Source organism: Myxocyprinus asiaticus, chromosome 17, assembly GCF_019703515.2.
Source record: "Myxocyprinus asiaticus isolate MX2 ecotype Aquarium Trade chromosome 17, UBuf_Myxa_2, whole genome shotgun sequence".
Taxonomy (NCBI): Eukaryota; Metazoa; Chordata; class Actinopteri; order Cypriniformes; family Catostomidae; genus Myxocyprinus; species Myxocyprinus asiaticus.
Window position 1 is genome coordinate 47598348 of NC_059360.1, and position 22676 is coordinate 47621023.

The 22676-nt window shown below is 39.6% G+C and overlaps 3 protein-coding genes and 1 pseudogene across 4 annotated transcripts in view; all 4 read left to right on the forward strand.

Moving 5' to 3' along the window:
- The window catches only part of LOC127455165 (tyrosine-protein phosphatase non-receptor type 21-like), a 45899-nt gene extending 41242 nt beyond the window's left edge, over positions 1-4657 (forward strand). For both annotated transcript variants that reach the window (XM_051722810.1, XM_051722811.1), the window contains one exon: positions 862-4657. In XM_051722810.1, coding sequence (XP_051578770.1) covers positions 862-990 — 129 coding nt within the window. In that variant the 3' untranslated portion in view covers positions 991-4657. The remainder of the gene's footprint in view (positions 1-861) is intronic.
- Positions 4658-5993: 1336 nt separating this feature from the next.
- Positions 5994-8603, forward strand: LOC127454997 (zona pellucida sperm-binding protein 3-like). Its single transcript, XM_051722514.1, has 8 exons — positions 5994-6554; positions 6630-6748; positions 7466-7569; positions 7636-7813; positions 8038-8155; positions 8232-8317; positions 8378-8469; positions 8539-8603. Exons 1-8 carry the CDS (start codon positions 5994-5996, stop codon positions 8601-8603), a joined length of 1323 nt encoding a protein of 440 aa, XP_051578474.1.
- An 842-nt stretch (positions 8604-9445) lies between these two features.
- On the forward strand, positions 9446-16401 carry LOC127454998 (zona pellucida sperm-binding protein 3-like; annotated as a pseudogene).
- A 1730-nt stretch (positions 16402-18131) lies between these two features.
- Positions 18132-21830, forward strand: LOC127454999 (zona pellucida sperm-binding protein 3-like). Its single transcript, XM_051722515.1, has 8 exons — positions 18132-18680; positions 18750-18868; positions 20687-20790; positions 20860-21037; positions 21258-21375; positions 21449-21534; positions 21603-21691; positions 21766-21830. Exons 1-8 carry the CDS (start codon positions 18132-18134, stop codon positions 21828-21830), a joined length of 1308 nt encoding a protein of 435 aa, XP_051578475.1.
- The last annotated feature ends 846 nt before the right edge of the window (positions 21831-22676 follow it).

Sequence of the window (22676 nt, forward strand, 5' to 3'; positions counted from 1 at the left end):
AGATTATGTTTTTCTGTAATTTTCAATTGTTATTGTCAGTTCTGTGATTAAATTCTCCTCACAAGAGGGAAATCACACAAAGAATAGAAAGATTTTTTTGTATTTTTTTTTTTTTTTATTAGTATAAATTAAAGGGCAGTACAACAAATACTACCGTGATTTACAAAAAGCTTTTTTTTTTTTTTTTTTTGCATTACATTAATGAGAAATTAGGGGAAAATGTGCTTAATTGTAATGAAAATACTAGGGGGCCTGGGTAGCTCAGTGGTAAAAGACGCTGGCTACCACACCTGGAGTTCGCTAGTTCAAATCCAGAGCGTGCTGAGTGACTCCAGCCAGGTCTCCTAAGCAACCAAATTGGCCCGGTTGCTAGGGAGGGTAGATTCACATGGGGTAACCTCCTCGTGAGCGCTATAATGTGGTCTTGCGCTCAGTGTGGCGCGTGGTGAATTGTGCGTGGATGCCGCGGTCGATGGCGTGAAGCCTCCACACGCGCTATGTCTCCGTGGCAACGCACTCAACAAGCCACGTGATAAGATGCGGGTTGACGGTCTCAGACGCGGAGGCAACTGAGATTCGTCCTCCTCCACCCGGATTGAGGTGAATCACTACAACACCACGAGGACTTAAAAGCGCACTGGGAATTGGGCATTCCAAATTGGGTGAAAAAGGGGAAAAAATCCTGTGAAAATACTCCACATACCGTATTGATATCTGCTCTTTCTAAAGTCTTATTGATGATGTTTAGAATTTGAAATGGCTTTCCCTCAGATTAACTCCGTCTTTGGGCTTCAGATCGTGTCTTTGGGCTTCAGATCGTTACTACTGTTTTCTGATGGTCACTGATATGTGTTTTTACAGATGCTGGACGTCCCGACTGTTCTGAAGTTACTGCGACAGCAGCGTATGATGATGGTACAGACGCTTTCACAGTACACCTTCATTTACAAAGTCCTCATTCAGTTCCTGAAGAACTCCAGACTGATCTGAGTCCAGCGCTGGCACGGAGGAGATGCCCTCTGTGTGATCACCTGATCTCTCAGTTCGCTGTTCGCTCAGTTCTTTCTCGTGAAAGAATCGGACAGCAGGCGTGCAGCGGCGACGTGCCCTCTGCTTCGAGCCGGGACTTGAGCTGAGGCAAGAATGAAGGATGCTGCATGCCACCCAATGGAGCGCGCTCTATTTAACCAGTATTATAACACAGATTTCACTGTGAGCTTTAACACACCATCACGGATGTCAGTCCCAGCACTTTTATTTTGCTGTACATAGCAAATCCTGCATCTGTATTATATAATATAAAACACTGAACTGCGATGGTTGTTTTATACTGGCTTCCTTGTGGATTTTTATCATTTTTGCATGAAGGTTTAGCAAGCCAAAATGAAAATAGTGGATACAGTGTTTAAAAAGACGTGTGCAGATTTGAGTTGGGAAAACTTCAGGATGTTTTTTTGGTTGAATATCATTAAAGCATGTCCAGGTCAGATTTCACCCCAAATTAAAATAAATAAATAAAATATGTTTTAATAAAAAATAAAAAAAAATAAAAAAAAGCCTGTCCTGTTTTTAGGACCACTCATATTTTTTGCATTAAAATGTATATATTTTTTGTAATTCTTCTTTTCAGCTGTAATTCTCATTATTGTAATACAGTATTTTTTTTACTGTAATGATACTGCAAAATAATGTAATGTTCTTTTATTTACATCGGCATAAATGAAAGGTGGTACATAAAAGTACTACAGTGATATATAAAAATGTTACAATTTAAATAATGTATAATGTTTTATTTTTCGCATTACAGTAATGACCTTTTGGAGGGAAAATGTGCTAAATTGTCAATGCAGAAATCTTAATGTACCTTAAAATAGGCTTCGTTTTTGCATAACATAATTTCTTAAGTCTTCCTATTGATTTTAGGGAGAAATATGACCTGGACATTGAACATTATTGGTGCATTATTGATGAGAAATCTTCAAATTAAGTATCGCAGTCAGTGTTACACAACGTGGTAAATCTGTGCTGTTTCTTGAGGTTTTACCCTGAACGTGTTTTTCCACAAAAGTTCTGTATGTTTCACTGATGTAAACATATCTCAAGTTAGAAAACAGCCAAAGAACGGAGGGTTTGTTTTGTTACAGCAAACACACAACTTTTAAATCATTTACCTTATTATGTATTAAAATTGTATATGAAAACTCTCAAATGTATTCTGCATACTCAGAAAGGCTTTCTTGTTGCATTAGGGATATTTTTGTATGTTGTTAAGGTCTCGCCACGATTCCACCAGCATTCTAGAACCCAAGACACCAAAGTGCATCACAGACTTTACATTTTGATCGGATTGAACAATAGAGTGAGTATATTAATGGTTTGTGGCCTCGCTTCTTTAAATACACCAGCTGTGATGCTCTACCAAAGAATTTTTAGCCTATAAAGTTTATTTACTTTTATCTGAAAGTCTTAAAACATTGTGAAACTTCATAAATCGATGTGTTGGTTCATTTTAAAGGTGCTATATAGAATCATTAAAGCCCTGTGTGTTTTTATTCACACATGTAAAACACTGAAATGCTTGTCAGGTTTTAAAATCTTTAAAGCAATACAAATGTAAGCTACATTCTCCTTACGTTTTGGCACTGACAAACCCATTCAAACAAAGGCATGATTTTATTTTATTTTTTGTTTTAGAATGAGAGGTTTCTAAATCAAGATTTATTGTGATGGTGATTTAGAAATTATTTCAATTTTTGTCATGAGCCAAAAAGTAATAATTTCTTTGTGTATAGTGAGTTTATACCCCAACTCAAAGGTGAATCTCACGAAAACTGTCAAGAAATATCCTGGTCATATTTCACCCCAAAATCAAAAGAAATAAATGTGAAAATAATATGATATATTTTTTACATTTTGAACAATTGTAAGTTTAAGTCATGGAAGTATTTGTTGTAGGGAATTTCATGTATCAGATTAATTTTTTTATTTTTTTTTTTAATTAATCGTCATGTCCAGATAGGGTGAATATATACACACTGTGTGTGTATATATATATATATATATATATATATATATATATATATACACACACACACACACACCAATGTAAATTTGGGGAGAAATGTGCTTAATTGCCATTAAAATAATGTCATAAAACAGAATATACATAAAAATAGGCCTAGTCCTACAAATACTCTTAATCTTATATATGCAAATATATTATACTGCTCTAGAAAAAATTAAGAGACCACTACAAAATGATCAGTTTCTCTGGATTTACGATTATAGGTATGCATTTGAGTAAAATAAAAAAAGTTGTTTTATGCTGTAAAGTACTGACAACAATTCTCCCAAATTCCAAATAAAAATATTGTCATTAAGAGCATTTATTTGCAGAAAATGACAACTGGTCAAAATAACAAAAAGTTGGATCGGTGATGATCTGGGGGTGCTTCAGCAAGGCTGGAATCAGGCAGATTAGTCTTTGTGAAGGACGCATGAATCAAGCCACATACAAGGTTATCCTTCTGCTCTGACAATGTTCCCCAACTCTGAGGATTGGTTTTTCCAGCAGGTCAATGCTCCATGCCACACAGCCAGATCAATCAAGGTGTGGATGGAGGAGCACCGGATCAAGACCCTGTCATGGTCAGCCCAATCTCCAGACCTGAACCCCATTGAAAACCTCTGGAATGTGATCAAGAGGAAGATGGATGGCCACAAGCCATCAAACAAATCCGAGCTGCTTGAATTTGTGCACCAGGAGTGGCATAAAGTCACCCAACAGCAATGTGAAAGACTGGTAGAGAGCATGCCAAGACGCATGAAACCTGTGATTGAAAATCAGGGTTATTCCACCAAATATTGATTTCTGAACTCTAAGTTAAAACATTAGTATTGTGTTGTTTAATAATAAATATGAACTTGTTTTCTTTGCATTATTTGAGGTCTGAAAACACTGACATCTTTTTTGTTATTTTGACCAGTTGTCATTTTCTGCAAATAAATGCTCTAAATGACAATATTTTTATTTAGAATTTGGGAGAAATGTTGTCAGTACTTTCTATAATTTAAAAAAAATAAAATAAATTTTACTCAAACACATACCTATAAATAGTAAATCCAGAGAAACTGATCATTTTGCAGTGGTCTCTTAATTTTTATATATATATATATATATATGGTACATCTGAATTCTGCATATCTTGAAACTTAACGTTTTTAAAAGCACAATTTGTCTCAAGGTCAAAAACTTTCTTAAAATGTGAATTGAATTGGTTTTTAGTTGCGATAATGTATTCACGTTTTTTAACAGCATAAAAGTGTTCATTTGAACTGGAGGATGGAATTTCAAGACATTTATGAACAAACATGAAAACTTTACTATAAAGGCCCTTCCCTGAGCTGCTTGTTTTCATTATACATGTATATTAATAGCAAATACTGTTTATATTGCTGATTGAGTTATTCATTTTTAACCACACTGAATTTTAAGGTAGGGAACCTCTTGTTTGCCCCTGATGAAATATGCTTGTGTTTTGGGTTGAGCGTGAAATCACTGCCGCCTAAATGCGTTTTCTGATAATGTACAGCTATCAGATGAGCTAAATTAAACAACTATATTTTTCATTCTGAAAATAAATATTTTAAAATGGTTAAAGCAATGCTTTGTCTCTCACTCTCTTTTTACTTGGGTAAAGTACATCCATTATTTGTAAATAAAATGATGTTGTGCTTTTCCTGATATAATGAAACCATGAATGATACTACATGATCACAATATTCATGTGCCATATATTTACATGGTACTTTAAGTCACTTCAAAGAATACAGTGCCGTTTGTCCAAAGCATATGATAGCAAGATGTTGTCTTTTTTTGATAGATTAATATTAGTAGCCTAATAATTTAACTGTACACAGAGAATTGACACTATTCTGGGAATTACCATATTTTACTGTGGATCATTTAATATGTAAATAATTCATTTCAAATGTAATTAAACTGACAGTTCTACTGCATCATAACAACCACATGATGGTGCAAATAATCCATGTTTCATATGACAGTACTGATGATACACCAATAATTCTGTGATTGTAAAAGTCTTTATTGGAAGTATCATTTTAAATGAATTACATTGCTGTTTAATAGTTTAAGGGATTTCTAAAAAGGCTTTAGTCTTCCTGTGATCAAACCTTGTCATTTTTGTGTTACTATATTAAACAGTCTCATTGTGGTACCTTTGTACTTTACAGAGAGTAAATCATAAACACAGTTTACTCAAGTACTAACTACTATTACCAAATGCTCATTACACATATGGAGAACCATAGGGCAGCAAAGTTTAGCTGTGTCCTGTGAGACCAACAGGTCTTCTGTTGGGTTTCCTCTTGATGGATCAGAACGTTGAATCCGGTAATCACAGACGACTTTGATTGGTCCATCCTAAGCATCGTTGAGAAAAGGAACAATACCACGTGACAGCACCATCCACATTTCGCTTCAGCAGCAGTGAGTGAACCTCTTAAGTCCAAACAACAATCTTCACCTGAATAGCGATGATACACATTGAATTGAAAGAATTACACATTGAGTACGAGAATTAAGAGAAGTATTATTTAGACTCTTGGGACCGCACCAAGTAGAGAATGTTTCTGGACTGAATTTTCAGAACCCTGATTCATGCTAATTGCCATTTAACCCGCTTATTCCCTTTCTTTTTGAATACAAATAAAACCTTCTCCCATAGCAAATTATAAATCTCTCAAACAGTTCACAGAGCAGCTGCATTTATGTATCTTCATCTCCAGTCCGAATGGGATATAGGCTAGTGCCTTTCCATGACATTGTAATGTGTTAATGCTTGAACTCTGCAGGTCCAGAGCAGAATTAAGATAATTAATTAAGCTGAAAGGGGAGGAGACATCTTAATTAAAAGCTGTATTTAATGGCCAAGCTAAGCAGTAGTGTGTATTGTGGGAGGCTTGTCAAAATGGAGTTCAGTCAAGGTGCAATTGTTGTTCTCATGTTGGCTGTTTTTGGTGTCTGCAATGCATGGGAAAATTCAAGGCACTTTCAAAGTCTGAGAGGCATTGGGCCAAAATCAGACCTGACTCCTGTGGTGTCTGTGTCTGGAGGTCTTGTCTCTTCACCTCCTGGTTTTTTGGATCCTCTACAAATGGCTGCTCAGTATCAGAGTCCTTTGAGTGGTGATTCCAAGAAGCTTGCACAAGATCCTCTTGCTTTTCAGTCCAAGCAACTACTGCAAGGTCCAGTGAAGCCATTGGATTGGAGATATCCTGTAGTTCCTGAAGTACCGAGGGCGTTAGCGGTGGACTTTCAGTTGAGACAGCCTGTAACACCTAGCAGTGTAGCTGTTCAGTGTGGCGAGAGTACGGTAATCGTAGAAGCAAAGCGAGACTTGTTTAGTAACCGTCAGTTGATTAAGCCATCTGGTCTTACTTTGGGAGGATGTTCTGCTCTTGGTGAGGACTTTGATTCTAAGGTGATCATCTTTGAGTATGAGCTACAGGACTGCAACAGTGTGGTGACGGTGAGAACTGTTTACATTACACTTGTTTGCTGTAGTGGAGTATGAACTCCTGTGTAACCTGTCATCGTTTTGCAGATGACTGACGATGAGCTTGTCTACACCTTTGCTCTTACTTACACCCCTGAGCCATTTGCTGGAACTCCAATTTACAGGGCTGATAGTGCCATCATTGGCATCCAGTGCCATTATCCAAGGTAAGGCTGACACTTAACTGTTTAATTCATTGTGCTTTCTGAGGCAAGCAGCACTATTACATTGCTGCTTCTGTAGGCAAGTTTGTTAGACCCATAATTAAGCAAATTGATCCCTGATACCTAGTGCCTTAAGGCATGTCTGCTTATTTTGTGGGAGTTTGGGCTTTCAAGGCTACATGCCACTTCAAGTAGTGGGTTTTAAGTTGCCTTCAAGTACTTTCCTACACTAGCCCTTAACACTAACTCTTGTATATTAAGAATTACAGCTAACGTGGTAAGTCTCCACTGAGACTGATGCATTGGCTAATCTACTTTAAGAAATTGGCTGCAGGGGCTCAATTAAATAGTTCAGATTCTTTTAACTGATTCATTTTAAATGGAAGCATGGCTACTTCTAACTGGTTACTCGCAATATTGTTTGGCTGCCATATTGGTAACTCCCTTGGACCACTATTTCTAGTCATTTAAGTACAGCTTCAGCCTACTTTAACTGGGGAAGGTTAACTTCAGTCTTTCAACAAGCAGTTTGCATATTTCAAAGTCCCTACAACTCTTTTTTTTTTTTTTTTTTTTTTTTTATAAAGCTTCCTGTCAGTTGTAGAAGCTCTTCGGATAACTTGTAGTCTAGCAACCACTTTGCTATACCTTGGCAACCACCTAAACGGTTGATTGTAGTGTTTTGCATGGAAAGCACCTCATTGTTGTCTTAAACTGCAGGCTTCAGAATCTGAGCAGTAATGCCTTGAATCCAGCATGGGTCCCTTTTGCTTCAGTGGCGGCTGGGGAAGATATCTTGGTTTTCTCCTTGAAGCTCATGACTGGTTTGTATTTAATATAACCAAATTCAGCCTTTGCAGTATGGCGTAACTGATTCCTTCCTCTTGCAGATGACTGGTCCTTCCAGAGGCCTTCCAATGTGTACTTCCTGGGTGATGTTATAACCTTCGAAGCTTCCGTGAAGATGTACAATCACGGGCCTCTACGTGTTTTTGTGGACAGTTGTGTGGCTACTCAAGTGCCTTCTGTGCAAGCTCAGCCAAGATATTCCTTCATTGAGAATCATGGGTGAGATCAGTTCTTGTGATTTCAATAAGTTTCTATCAGTCTAGAAGGTAATGCCTGGTAGCCAAGTCTTGAGTCATTTCCTTGACAAAGATTTGGTGTGGGTTTTCTGTGGGATGCCAAAAGTGCAACAAACTGAACCTTGCTTGCAATTCGACAAGGGGCTTGCCTTCTAGACTACCTTTTTGATCATTACAAATTGCGCTTTGTAACAATTCTGTTTTCAGGTGCTTCGTGGATGGCAAGACTACTGGTTCCAACTCCTACTTTCTGCCTCAAACTCAGACTGACAAAATACAGTTCCAGCTAGAAGCCTTTGTTTTCCAGCAGGGAGGCAGTCCCTCTGTATGTAGAAATGAGTGAGTCCATGCATCTCTTGTTTCACCAAGCAGGTGAGTAACAACTGATGTATCTCCTGCAGATCTACATCACATGCTCTCTGAAGGCCACCCTTGCCTCCACACCCACTGATGCCCAGCGCAAGTCTTGTTCCTTCCATGCAAATGGGTGAGTTTCTTGCTGTATTGACTAAGTTGAAGGTGCAGTATCTGATCACTCATATTGCAGGTGGTTTGCTGCTGATGGCGATGACCAAGTTTGTGGTTGTTGCGACTCGACATGTGGCTCTGACAGTGGAAGTGCCTCCACTTCCTATGCAGGTCTGTGCCTTTTTGTATTTAAGGTGTGTTTCCTTGAAGGGAGTTGCTTATCTTCTGCTTTATTTTTAGGCCCTCAATGGGAAGGGAAGACCACCTTTGGCCCCATCATGGTTCAGGGGCAGAAAGAGCCTTGAACTTTTGTTCAATAAACTGGCAATGTTTTGAGTTGTCTGGCCTCATGTTACTCTGAACTCCCCTGGTATTGCATTTATCTAATTGGTTTGTTTAGTAGGGAAGGGTGAGACTACTCATTCTCTATACAAAGTACCTTCAAGGCCAATAACAATTCCTGTAAATGGTCTGTCTGCTGATAAAATTGGTGTTTTGGCAGCTTTCTATGTAATTCTATACTTGCACTTTTGGATTTTTGTGGGGGGAAGATGCAGACTTGCCCTAAAAAATCTAGATGACTTTAACTAGATTTGGGGGGGGGTTAAAACAAATTTAAGTGTCCTAAAGGGATGTTATTTCTGGTCTTGTGTTGCAGTTTCATACTAAGTCTTAACCTGTTTACATTCAGGGCATTTAGACACTACCATGTTTCATGACAGGCTTTTTTTTTTTTCCCTAGCAATAAGTTGCTTCTGCCTGGTCTTTAGTCATGCTGTTAAAGTTCACAATATAGTGGTGACATGAAACCTGTTTGGGGGGGGAAGCAACCTATTCATTTCTATTAAATTATTCTTGGACTAAGATTTCTAGCTCAAGCTACATGCACCAAACTTTCTACAGGCCTAAAGACTGCTCTCAGTCAGTTATCTTTCCTAACTGATCAGAACTATGGTATTCCTGTAGTTGACTTCCAAACAGGTGTAAATTCCCAAAGTTACTACTGCTAAAGCTTTCATGCTACAGGCACCAAATTTGTGGACAAACTAGCAGCACCTAGCTACAAGCTAGCAATACCTAGCTTAGTTCTAGAATGTTAGCAAGTGCCTAAACTGATCTTCAAGCACACTGACCTTTTGGTATCAGCATGTCCCTCAGTAATTGGACACTGGACAGGCTATTAATCAAGCTTGCAGGTGCCACCATTGTGGTACACATCATCAGCAGTGATGAGATGGCCTATAGGGATGAAGTGCAGCACCTAGTGAAGCATTTCACTGGCCATAACCTTGCACTCAACACCCAGAAGACCAAGGAGCTCATTGTGGACTACCACCAGACCAAAAAAAACACAGGCGCATACACCCCATCCACATCAATAGGGCCAAGGTGGTGTGTGTGTGTGTGTGTCCAGCTTCAAGTTCCTAGGTGTCCATATCTCGGAGTATCTCTCTTGGGAATTCAACACTTCCTCACTGAAGTTGCAGAAGTGTCTACTTTCTAAGTAGATTTGGGAAAGATTGCCTGTCCCCTCAAGTTCTGATGAACTTCTACTGGTGTACCATTTGAAAGCATACTAACAAACCTCAGTATGGTACAGCAACTGCAGTCTCAGATTGGAAGGCCCTCCAGCAGGTGGGGAAAACCACCCAATACATAACTTGTGTCCAGCTACCCTCATAAGATATCCAGGACAAGTGCTTCCTTTGGAGAGCAAGAAGTGTCAAAGAACTCATCCTGAACATTGACTCTTTACCCCTCTTCCATCAAAAAGGCCCAAGAGGAGTCTGTGCTGTTGCACTAGCAGACTCAGGAACAGCTCCCCCCCAGCTGTCAACCTGCTGAACTCAGTAGCCAAGTGCTAACCAACACACACCCACCCACCAAATGAAAACTACTGACTGCTCTCTTGCATGTTCTTGCCCTTTCTTAATATTACATCCTTACCAATTGCATGGAGTACTATTCTTTACTCCATTTAACTACTGTAACTTTATGCCTACATTATTTATTTGTATTTTTTTCATATAATTTTACTGTGTATAGTTGTGTGTGTACACCATTTTTGCACATTTTACTTCTGAACCACTTTATACCTCATATCTTACCATGTCTCTGCATTACAATATTCATCTGCACTATTCTACATATCTACCTCATTTGCAACTGCACTTTACCTGCATTTATTTTTTTTTATAATGTATTTCTATTTGAACTAATGCTAACTGCATTTCATTGACTCTGTACTTGTACTGTGCACAGTGACAAAGTTGAATCTAATCTAATACACAGTAGGAACATGTTAGCAACATGTAAAAATTTGTAACAATGCTAACCTAAGTGCTAATAACTTGTTATCAATGCTTAGCTAAGTGTTTAAGCATGTTAAAACATGTTAGCAATGCCTAACTAAGTTCTAAAACATGCTAGCAGTGCCTACCCAAGTGTTAAAACAAGCTAGCAACACCTAACCAAGTGCTAAAACATGATAGCAATCAGGGACTAAAACAAAATACTTTTCATTTAGGTTCATTCTGAGCAAAAACTGTATTTTTTTCATTCCAGTTCAGAAGTTCTGCAGCCTCATTTCCAAATGGTTACCAGTTAGAACAAAAAAGAACAGTTAATAGTGTTCTTTCTAAAATGACAGTACTCTGCACTAAGGGGTGGGTGAAATACCAGCTGCAGTGTTGCCAGATCTCTTAAGAGAAACAAACTGGTCTGGAAATGCAAGTCCAAAATAAATGCCACTTGATTTCCTAGTATCTGGATTAGCTGTGCATGTGTATGTAGTAATTATACATAGTTGTTGATGCATGTGGATAGTCTTTTCTATATTTTATATTTTTGCTTATTGATAATATGCTTGAAATCAACTATAATCAGAAGCTATGCAATCATATTCATATATTCACATTTACAGTGCATCTGGAAAGTATTCACAGCGCTTCACTTTTTCCACATTTTATGTTACAGCCTTATTCCAAAATGGATTAAATTCATTATTTTCCTCAAAATTCTACAAATAATACCCCATAATGACAATGTGAAAGAAGTTTGTTTGAAAGCTTTGCAAATGTATAAAAAAAATTAAAAGAATCACATGTACAAAAGTTTTCACAGCCTTTGCCATGACACTCAAAATTGAGCTCAGGTGCATCCTGTTTCCACTGATCATCCTTGAGATGTTTCTACAACTTGATTGGAGTCCACCTGTGGTAAATTCAGTTGATTGGACATGATTTGGAAAGGCACACACCTGTCTATATAAGGTCCCACAGTTAACAGTGCATGTCAGAGCACAGTCCAAGCAATTGTCTGTAGACCTCTGAGACAGGATTGTATCAAGACACAGATCTGGGGAAGGGTGCAGAAAAAATTCTGCGGCATTGAAGGTCCCAATGAGCACAGTGGCCTCCATCATCCGTAAATGGAAGAAGTTTGGAACCACAAGGACTCTTCCTAGAGCTGGCTGCCTGGCCAAACTGAGCAATCGGGGGAGAAGGGCCTTAGTCAGGGAGGTGACCAAGAACTCGATGGTCACTCTGACAGAGCTCCAGCATTTCTCTGTGGAGAGAGGAGAACCTTCCAGAAGAACAACCATCTCTGCAGCACTCCACCAATCAGGCCTGTATGGTAGAGTGGCCAGACGGAAGCCACTCCTCAGTAAAAGGCACATGACAGCCTGCCTGGAGTTTGCCAAAAGGCACCTGAAGGACTCTCAGACCATGAGAAACAAAGATTGAACTCTTTGGCCTGAATGGCAAGCGTCATGTCTGGAGGAAACCAGGCACTGCTCATCACCTGGCCAATACCATCCCTACAGTGAAGCATGGTGGTGGCAGCATCATGCTGTGGGGATGTTTTTCAGTGGCAGGAACTGGGAGACTAGTCAGGATCGAGGGGAAAGATGAATGCAGCAACGTACAGAGACATCCTTGATGAAAATCTGCTCCAGAGCACTCTGGACTGGGGCGAAGGTTCATCTTCCAACAGGACAATGACCTTAAGCACGCAGCCAAAATGACAAAGGAGTGGTTATGGGACAACTCTGTGAATGTCCTGGAGTGGCCCAGCCAGAGCCCAGACTTGAACCCGACTGAACATCTCTGGAGAGATCTGAAAAAGGCTGTGCACCGACGCTCCCCATCCAACCTGATGGAGCTTGACAGGTCCTGCAAAGAAGAATGGGAGAAACTGCCTAAAAATAGGTGTGCCAAGCTTGTAGCATCATACTCAAAAAGACTTGAGGCTGTAATTGGTGCTAAAGGTGTTTCAACAAAGTATCGAGCAAAGGCTGTGAATACTTATGTACATGTGTGGTGTATAATATTATTATTTTTTATAAATTTGCAAAGATTTCAAACAAACTTCTTTCATGTTGTCATTATGGGGTATTGTTTGTAGAATTGAGGAAAATAATGAATTCAATCCATTCTGGAATAAGGCTGTAACATAACAAAATGTGGAAAAAGTGAAGCGCTGTGAATACTTGAATACTATCATTATATTCATGCTTGATGCCTTATGTATCCAATGTTCCCCTGAGAACTAAATGCATGCGTTAAACCAAATGTATACATTTGGTCCTAATGAGTTTGTTACCCTTTTGACCTCATGAGGCTTCAGAGCTGGAATGATAGTGTAGTTTGACTGTTATTGTTCAAAGAAATGTGCAGACATAGTACAGACATAGACCTAGTACACAACAGGATATGTTGTGACACCTGTTATCATATCTCGCTGAGATACATACATTTACGAGTCGTTTGCATAAATGTACGAGTGGGGCTGTAGTCTATCTTTCCACTCAAACCGTAATTTTCACACTTCTATAGGTCTAACAGCCTGACCTGACACTTAGGATTATTACATCATTGTGCAGAACTCTCTGAACCTAAAAGGAAGTGTTCTTCTGGCAGTCGCAAGAGGGTATAAAGACCTTAACGAATATTTGGGTAAAACAAACCACTTCTGCTCTCTGCATCTGATCTCCAACTTTGAGGCCTCATCTCTGTATTTTAACTTTTATTTCCATTTACTTCATTAGACAAAGACAAGAATTTGTGTTCGGTTTATTCCAGGACTTAGTCCTTGGGTATATCCTTAGGATATATCTACTTAACATTTATAATCAAATATTTATTTTCTGTATTATCGCATGTATTCTCAGTATTATTTCATTTTTATTCATTTATAAATTTTTACAAATTAAAGTTGGTATTCCTTCTACAAATCATCTGATTTATTGAAGTCATTTCCATCTGCTGGATCTCACTGCATCAGTTGTTAAAAATGCTTTTATTCACAGAATGCAACATCCACAATGGGCAATTAGGCAAAGAAATGTGTTATGTAGCAGTTTCCTTCAGGATAAAAGGTCTTGATTATTTTTTCGTGCAAAATTAAGTGGAAGTGTTGTTCCAAAAATGTACTGCGATAAACCCTTTGGCCTTTGGTTTCATGAAAAAATATATTGGAATGAAATTAACCAGTTATAACCGGTTACCAGCATTTAAAAATAATGTTTTCACTCCGGAACAATAGAAAATCACTTTGTTCCAGTTTTCAGTTACAAACTGCTAAAAATTTCGTTCATTTTCGGTTTTCGTTTTCATTCCTTGAACCATTTTTAGTCACTGCTAGCAACAGCAGCTAAGTGCTAAAACATGCTAGCAACATGTTAAAACATGTTAGCAATAAATAGCTATGTGCTAAAACATGTTGGCGATAAATAACTAAGTGCTGAAACCTGCTAGCAATGCCTAGGTAAGTGCTATAACATGTTAGCAACATGTTCAACATGTAAGAAATACCTGTCTATCGATCTATTGTTAAGCGACGTCAAAATAATCTACTGATTATTCTAACACCACTTCAACCCTATTATTTATTTATCACAGGGAGGATTGGAGAGCTCAAGATTGAGTAAAGAAGACCTGTTGGTCTCACAGGACACAGCTAAACTTTGCTGCCCTATGGTTCTCCATATGTGTAATGAGCATTTGGTAATGGTAGTTAGTACTTGAGTAAACTGTATTTATGGTTTACTCTGTAAGATACAAAGGTACCACAATGAGACTGTTTAATATAGTAACACAAAAATGACAAGGTTTGATCACAGGAAGTCTAAAGCCTTTTTAGAAATCCCTTAAACTATTAAACAGCAATGTAATTCATTTAAAATGATACTTCCAATAAAGACTTTTACAATCACAGAATTATTGGTGTGTCATCAGTACTGTCATATGAAACATGGATTATTTGCACCATCATGTGGTTGTTATAATACTAACTAACCCTCTGTGGCTCTCTGTGTTTACAGTTAAATTATTAACGGAATATGTTACAAATTACATTTTATAGCATGTATTCTGTAATCTGTAGTGGAATACATTTCAAAAGTAACCCTCCCAACCCTGTGGATACTTTTAGTTGGTTACTCCCAATACCGTTTGGCAGCCATATTGTTGATTGCTATTTTTAGTCCTACAAGTAGATTGAAGCTGTACTTGAACTAGGAAAGGAAAACCAAAAACCATTTGTGAGGATTTTGCCATCGGCAATCTTTCAACAATGCACAATTTAAATTGTGCTTTATCTTACTGGAAGTTGCAAAGCTATTTTGATAACTTTGTAACCTTAGCAACCGCATGGCAATGCCCTGGCAACCATGCTAAACATTGGTGGCAGTATTTGCATGGGAAGGACCTCTCATTGTCGTCTTAAACTGCAGGCTTTAAAATCTGAGAAGTAATGCCTTGATGCCAGCATGGGTCCTTTTTGCTTCAATTGCAGCTGGGGAAGATAGCTTGGTTTTCTCCTTTAAGCTCATGACTGGTCAGTATTTAATTTCACCCCATTCAGCCTGTGCAATATGGCGTAACTGATACTTCCTTTCCCTTGCAGATGACTGGTCTTTCCAGAGGCCTTCTGATGTGTACTTCCTGGGTGATGTTATAACCTTTGAAGCCTCAGTGAAGATGTAAAATCACGGGCCTCTACGTGTTTTTGTGGACAGTTGTGTGGCTACTAAAGTGCCTTATGTGCAAGCTTAGCCAAGATATTCCTTCATTGAGAATCATGGGTGAGATCAGTTCTTGTGATATGATAAGTTGACAAGTTGAGTCTAGAAGGTAACACCTGGCAGCAAGTCTCGTGAGTCTCTGTAGAGCCGAGGAGGGCGGGGCCGGGCTGGAATGAGACACACCCGGTTCCCAATCAGCCTGATGGGGCGCGCGAGGGATAAAGGCGGCCGGGGACGAGAGAGAGAGAGAATTGCAGGCAGCTGTACTGTGTGTTTTTAGTTGTGTGTTTTTGGTTGTGTTTTTTTGTTTAATAAATTGTTATTTAAGTTGTCAAGCCAGTTCTCGCCTCCTCCTTTCCACTGAACCCCCTTACAGTCTCATTTTCTTTACAAAGGTTTGGGGTAGGTTTAGGGGTGTGTGGCTTGCCTGCCTTCTAGTCCGGACCTTAATCTCATTATGAATTGCTCTTGGTAACACAATTGTCTGTCTTTAGGTGCTTTGTTGATGGCAAGACTACAGGTTCCAACTCCTACTTCCTGCCTCAAAATCAGACTGACAAAATACAATTCCAGCTAGATGCATTTTTCAGCAGGGAGGAAGTCCCTCTGTATGTAGAAATAATCTCATGAGTCCATGCATCTTTTGTTTTCCCAATCAGTTGTTACTCACCTGCTGTATCTCCTGCATATCTACATCACATGCATTCTGAAGGCCACCCTTGCCCCCACACCCACTGATACCCAGCACAAGTCCTGTTCCTTCTATGCCAATGGGTGGGTTTCTTGGCGTATTGAGTTTCCTCAAGTTGAAGGTGCCGTATCGGATCATTTCATATTGCAGGTGGTTGGCTGCTGATGGCAACGACCAAGTTTGTGGTTGTTGTGACTCGACATGTGGCTCTGACAGTGGAAGTACCTCTGCTCCCTATGCGGGTCTATAAATTGTATATAAGGTGTGTGTCTTCTTAAAAGAGTGAGTTACTCAACTTTGTGTTTGCTTTTACTTTCTAGGTCCTTTTTGGGAAGGGAAGACCCCCTTTGGTCCCATCATGGTTCAAGGGAAGAAAAAGCATTAGACTGAGTTTCAATAAAACTGGCAATATGGGCCCTTGTTAAGAATTTGTCTGGCTTCATGTGAATCCGTAAACTTTCCTGGTATTATGTTTACTTCCATTTAGCTTCTAGTTAACAGGTTTTGAGTAGGCGTGGTAATACCACTTGTGTTCAATAACAATGCCTGTATTAAATTATGTTTTGCATTTTCTGAAATTGGGTAACTTCAGCTTTGAAGTTGCTAAGTAGTGCTCCTAGTGGCACAAATTATACTTCACCTTTAAAGATTGAGTGCTTTAGTTTGAGAGGAAAATGCTAACTTTCCCTGACACTTCAAAAAAAATTACTCAACCAATCCAAGGGATTTATTTTGTGTTCCATTTGGTGGCACAGAATTAACACAAGTGTGAAAATCAGGCTCTAAACACATGTAAGCTCTGTTAATGAAAACATTGTACTTTCTGTTTAGCAGCCACATCACCCTGTAGCTCTAAACTGGTTGCATACTGAGTCTAAGCAGGGTTGAGTGTGGTCAGTACTTGGATGAAAAACCTCTTGGGGAAAACTAAGGTTGCTGCTGGAAGATGTGTTTTTGAGGCCAGCAGGGGTGCTCACTCTGCAGTCTGTATGGGGTCCTAATGCCCTAGTATAGTGACGGGGACACTATATTGTTAAAAAGGCACCGTCCTTCAGATGAGACTTCAAACCGAAGTCCTGACTCTCTGTGGTCATCAAAAATCCCAGGGGACTTCATGTAAAGCATAGGGGTGTAACCCTGGTGCTGGCCAAATTCCCCCAATAGGCTTTAGTCAATCATTGCCTCCTAATTATCCCCATCCATGAATTGGCTCTATCCAAGTACACTTAGTACAGTCTACTCAAGTAATATTATTGCCAATCACTAATAACACATATGGAGATAAGTGGGCCATAGCAAGGAATATTGGGCCCCTGAATTTTTTGGTCTCGTCCCCTTTCATATATATATATATAAAAAAATACAGTTTGAAATTTGTTGAGGATCCTTAGAATTGTTACCACATTTCCCACCCCCCATTAGATACTGCTCTGTAGAGAACCACTGGGTAGCAAAGTTTCTAGCTGTGTCCTGTGAAACGAACAATTCTTCTACGAGGTTTCCTCTTGATGGATCAGAACCATGAAACCAGTAATCACAAATGACCGTGATTGGTCCATCCTAAGCATTGCTGAGAAAAGTAATAGTATCACGTGACAGCGCCATCTATGTGCCGCTTCAGATGTAGTCTGACTCTGAAGTCCAAACAACAATCTTCACCTGAATAACGACAACACTGACTAACTTTAATACACATTGAATTGAAAATACGAGAATAGTGAGAATTATTATTTAGTCTCTTAGTTGCTGACCAAGTAGAGAAAGTTTCTGGACTGCTAATTCCCATAACTTTTCAGCACCCTAAATCATGCTAATTGCCATTTAAAAAGCTCATTCTCTTTCTATATTAATCCAAATAAAACCTCTCATACCAAATTATAAATCTCTCAAACAGTTCACAGACCAGCTGCATATATGTAGCTTCTTCTCCAGTCCGAATGGGATATAGGCTAGTGCCTTTCCATAACATTGTCATTTGTCAACGCTTGAACTCTGCAGGTCCAGAGCAGAATTAAGATAATTAATTAAGCTGAAAGGGGAGGAGACATCTTAATTCAAAGCTGTATTTAATGGCCGAGCTAAGCAGTGGTGTGTATTGTGGGAAGGTTTGTCAAAATGGATCTCATTCAAAGTGTGATTGTGGTTCTTGTTTTTGCTCACTGCAATGCATGGGAAAATCCAAGGCACTTTCAAAATCTGAGAGGCATTGGGCTGAAATCAGACCTGACTCCTGTGGCGTCTGTGTCTAGAGGTCTTGTCTCTTCACCTCCTGGTTTTTGGAACCCTCTACAAATGGCTGCTCGGTATCCAAATCTGTTGAGTGGTGATTCCAAGAAGCCTACACAAGATCTTAATTTTCAGTCTGAGCAACTACTGCAAGTTCCAGTGAAGCCATTGGATTGGAGATATCCTGTAGTTCCTGAAGTACCGAGGGAGTTAGCGGTGGACTTTCAGTTGAGGCAACCCATAACTCCTAGCAGTGTAGCTGTTCGCTGTGGAGAGAGTACGGTACTTGTAGAAGCAAGGCAAGACTTGTTTAGTAATGGTGAGTTGATCCAGCCATCTGGTCTTACTTTGGGAGGATGTTCTGCTCTTGGTGAGGACTTTGATTCTAAGGTGATTATCTTTGAGTATGAGCTACAGGACTGCAACAGTGTGCTGATGGTGAGAACCGTTTACACTACACTTGTTTGCTGTAGTGGAGTATGAACTCTAACATTAGTTGTTTTGCAGATGACTGACGATGAGCTTGTCTACACCTTTGCTCTTACTTACACCCCTGAGCCATTTGCTGGAACCCCAATTTACAGGGCTGATAGTGCCATCATTGGCATTCAGTGCCATTATCCAAGGTAAACTTAAGTTTCAGCTGTTTAACTTGAGACCTGTTGCACAAAGCTAGTTTCAGTGTCTACCAAGTAAGTTTTAGTTTGCACAACCCCTTTATTTCAATGTCAAGAAGGTGGGTTGGTTTTACTGTTTATTGCCATAGCAACTTATGCCACATGGCTAATCAACTCCATGGCAGATGTCACTCTTGGTTACAGAGTGCAAACTGATGCAGAACCAATCTGCTGTGAGTAGTGACGTCTGCCACCACTCCCACTGAATCTTACTCCAAATTAAAGTATGCTTCAGGGAAATGAGTCTTAGATTCTGATTTTTAACACGCTTGCCATTTTATAATATGGTCTGAGAAATTGGAGAACCTTTTATCTTTGAGCAGGACATTAGTGTATTAAGCTTGCATACTGTACCTGTATGCTATGTAATGCAGAGAACCTCAAGCTGCTTTAAGTCCTTGTAAGGTAAGACAAGTTTGAGCCATTGCATATTTAACTAATATACTGGTTAAAATGACAAAGCTGTATTTCCTTATCCATTACAACTTAAATGGATACTGTAGGCTTTTACATGTTGTTAAATGTAGAGTTATGCTTCATGAAGTGACCGTAAGTGTTCTAGAAGTTTGTAGCTCTTCACCGGTAGTGTTGAGCCTTTGGCAACAATGGGGAAAACGTAGGAGTTCAGTGGTGAATTTGCTATATAACTATTTTTGTAAGGGTTCTTGTGTACACATTTCAGTTAAATGAAATGTTGCATTCAGTTCTCATGGCGGCAGCGGTGTTTCTTCATGCTGTGTAAATGTTAATGGTAGATTTTAGTCTACATCATTGGAAATGCAAGTCATGCTGAATGTCTCCCAAGAAGCAAGTAGTGCTGACTTATGTCACTCGTTCATGTGCACCAGCTTCAGGGTTTACAATTCTAGATCGGAGTTTGACAGCGCATTTGTACCAAGCTTCTTGAGATTGAAACTGGTTTGGCTCCGGTTTAGTCTGGTTTTCTCAACCTGAAACTTGCTCAAACCGAATGTTCAATGGCCTGTTGCACAAAGCTAGTTGATTTCCCTTTTGTAAGGGAAGCATCACCATTACATTGCTTGTACCTTAGGTAAGTTTGACCCCACTTAAGCATCCAACTTTGCATAACATTCTATGATACCAAGTACCTTCTGATACCCAAGTGTTCATTTGGTGGCAGTGTTGGCACGACCTTTTTTTTTTTTTTTTTTTTTTATAAACTTTCAAGGCTTCATGCTACTTGCAAGTAGCTGAAATATTATTTTTTTTTTTAAATCCAGAAGGCTGTTGTGTAGTCTGTGCACAATTTGTGGTACAAAAAACTATCCAAGTCTGAGTGAAACATTGGTTGACAAAATACTGGGGGCTCAAGTAAATCAGTGAGTGGTTTCATTTAACTGGTTTATGTATATGGAAACATGGCTAGCTCTTTGGTTATTGTCAAACCTTTGGCATATTGGTAATGCCCTTGGACCACTTTCTATTCGTGCAATTACCACTTCAACCTACTTTAAATGAGGGAAGGTAAACTCTGAAACTGTCTGGCATTGTGGAAAGATTTGCAACAATGCACAAGCTGTTTTGATGGAACTTTTTGGGTGAGCTTATGTGTTACTTCTGGTTCCACCAGGGCCAGAACCCAAGTCTGAGGTAGCTTGCCCTATCTGTAGCACTAGACTTTTGTTCGTGGTTTGTCCATAAAGTGTGCATGGAAAATGTGAGTGCCTTAACTGCATGGCAATTCCCTGACAACTCTTAATCCGTAAGTTCTGCACAGAGCACCATTCACATTGTCTTAAACTGCAGGCTTCAGAATGTGAGCAGCAATGTCTTGATGCCAGTGTGGGTCCCTTTTGCTTCAGCGGCAGCTGGGGAAGACCTCTTGGTTTTCTCCTTGAAGCTAATGACTGGTTAGTATTTAATTGACCTTAATTCAGCCTGGGGAATATGGTGGAAATGAAATTGTCTTCCTCTTGCAGATGACCTGTCTTCCCAGAGGCCTTCCAACGTGTACTTCCTGGGTGACGTTATAACCTTTGAAGCCTCCGTGAAGATGTACAATCACAGGCCTCTACGTGTTCTTGTGGACCGTTGTGTGGCTACCCAAGTGCCTGATATGCAAGCTCAGCCAAGCTATTCCTTCATTGAGAATCATGGGTGAGATCCCTTGTGATAAGTATCAAGCTGAGTCTAGAAGGTAATGCCTGGCAGCCATGAGTCCCTTTTTACAAGTTTTAGGTCTCTTGAGGCTCCAGTAAAATGAGCCTTTAACATTGTACGACCCTCATGAGACTTTCAACAACCGGTGGGCTTTCCTTCTAGACCTGACCTTGCAGTCACTTATGGATTGCTCTTCCAAACAATTGTCTGTCTTCAGGTGCTTTGTGGATGGCAAGACTACAGGTTCCAACTCCTACTTCCTGCCTCAAACTCAGACTGACAAAATACAGTTCCAGCTAGAAGCCTTCATTTTCCAGCAGGGAGGCAGTCCCTCTGTATGTAGAAATAATTTTTTTTTCACCCCCCCCCCCCCAGTTAGTAGTTCCTCACCTGTTGTGTATCCTGCAGATCTACGTCACATGCCTTCTGAAGGCCACCCTTGCCTCCACACCCACTGATGCCCAGCGCAAGTCCTGTTCCTTCTATGCCAATGGGTGAGTTTCTTGCCATGATGAGAACTTTAAGTTGAAGGGGCAGTATCTGACTGCTCTTTATTTTACAGGTGGTTTGCTGCTCATGGCAATAACCAAGTTTGTGGCTGTTGTGACTCCATGTGTGGCTCCGACAGTTTAAGTGACTCTGGCTATGGAAGTAGGTAACCTGTATTTCAACTATGTTGCAAAAAGTGTTGCCTAACTTTTTTTTTTTTTCCCCCCTCTCTTTAGGTCCTCAGTGGGAAGGGAAGACTATCTTTGGTCCTATCATGGTTCAAGGGCAGAAAAAGCCTTAGTTTTCAAATAAAACTGGCAATATGGGCAACTGTTTGGCTTCATGTTTTTCATGCGACTCAATTCCTTTTTTAGGGGGGGTCAAGCCCTGAAAGGGTGAAGACCCTTATTGTAACTTTAGTTTTCCCTTTCCCTGCCATGGGAGTCTGACAGCCCATAAAACCACTTGCAGGAAAGTTATGAAATGTTGCACATGGCTAGAGGACAATCTGAAATGATACCACAGCAAATTGAGTAACTCAAACCCTTTAGCACCAACAGGTCAAAGTTTAACTCATGGGTATGCTAATAACTTTGGAAGTCCTAGAGACTGAAGTTACTTTTTTTTTTTTTTGAGTTGAATGCATACTTTGGTTTTGATTTCTGCCTGACTAGGTTTTCCACTCTTGAATTAAGAATTTTTTTGCACTCCCAACTTTGTATGATTTCCATGTTTTAAAGCAATCGAGAGCTACACAAGTTATCACTATTTTGATGTTTGAAATTGTTCCTGAGAAATGGCTTCATGAAGTTGACTGCAAGCACACCAAAATGGACTTCATGCTGTATCTTTGCAACACTTTGACCGATTGTGACAACTTGGTATGTGTTATCACCATGCCTTGATCACAGCAGTGTTTTGCCACACTGTCTGCTACTGTTCAGGAGAAGCCAAAATGGCAGTTTTTGCAACACTTGGGACAAAAATTATAAAACTAGTCTCTTTAGATTCAGTGAAAGTCAAAAGGTACCTGATATTTCCATGTCGGCTAGTTCAAATTGTCTATTTTGAACACACTGGCATCTCATGACAAAACTGTTATCAGGACCATGCCCTGAAGGTGCCTGAAAAGTTTTGGTCTGGCACC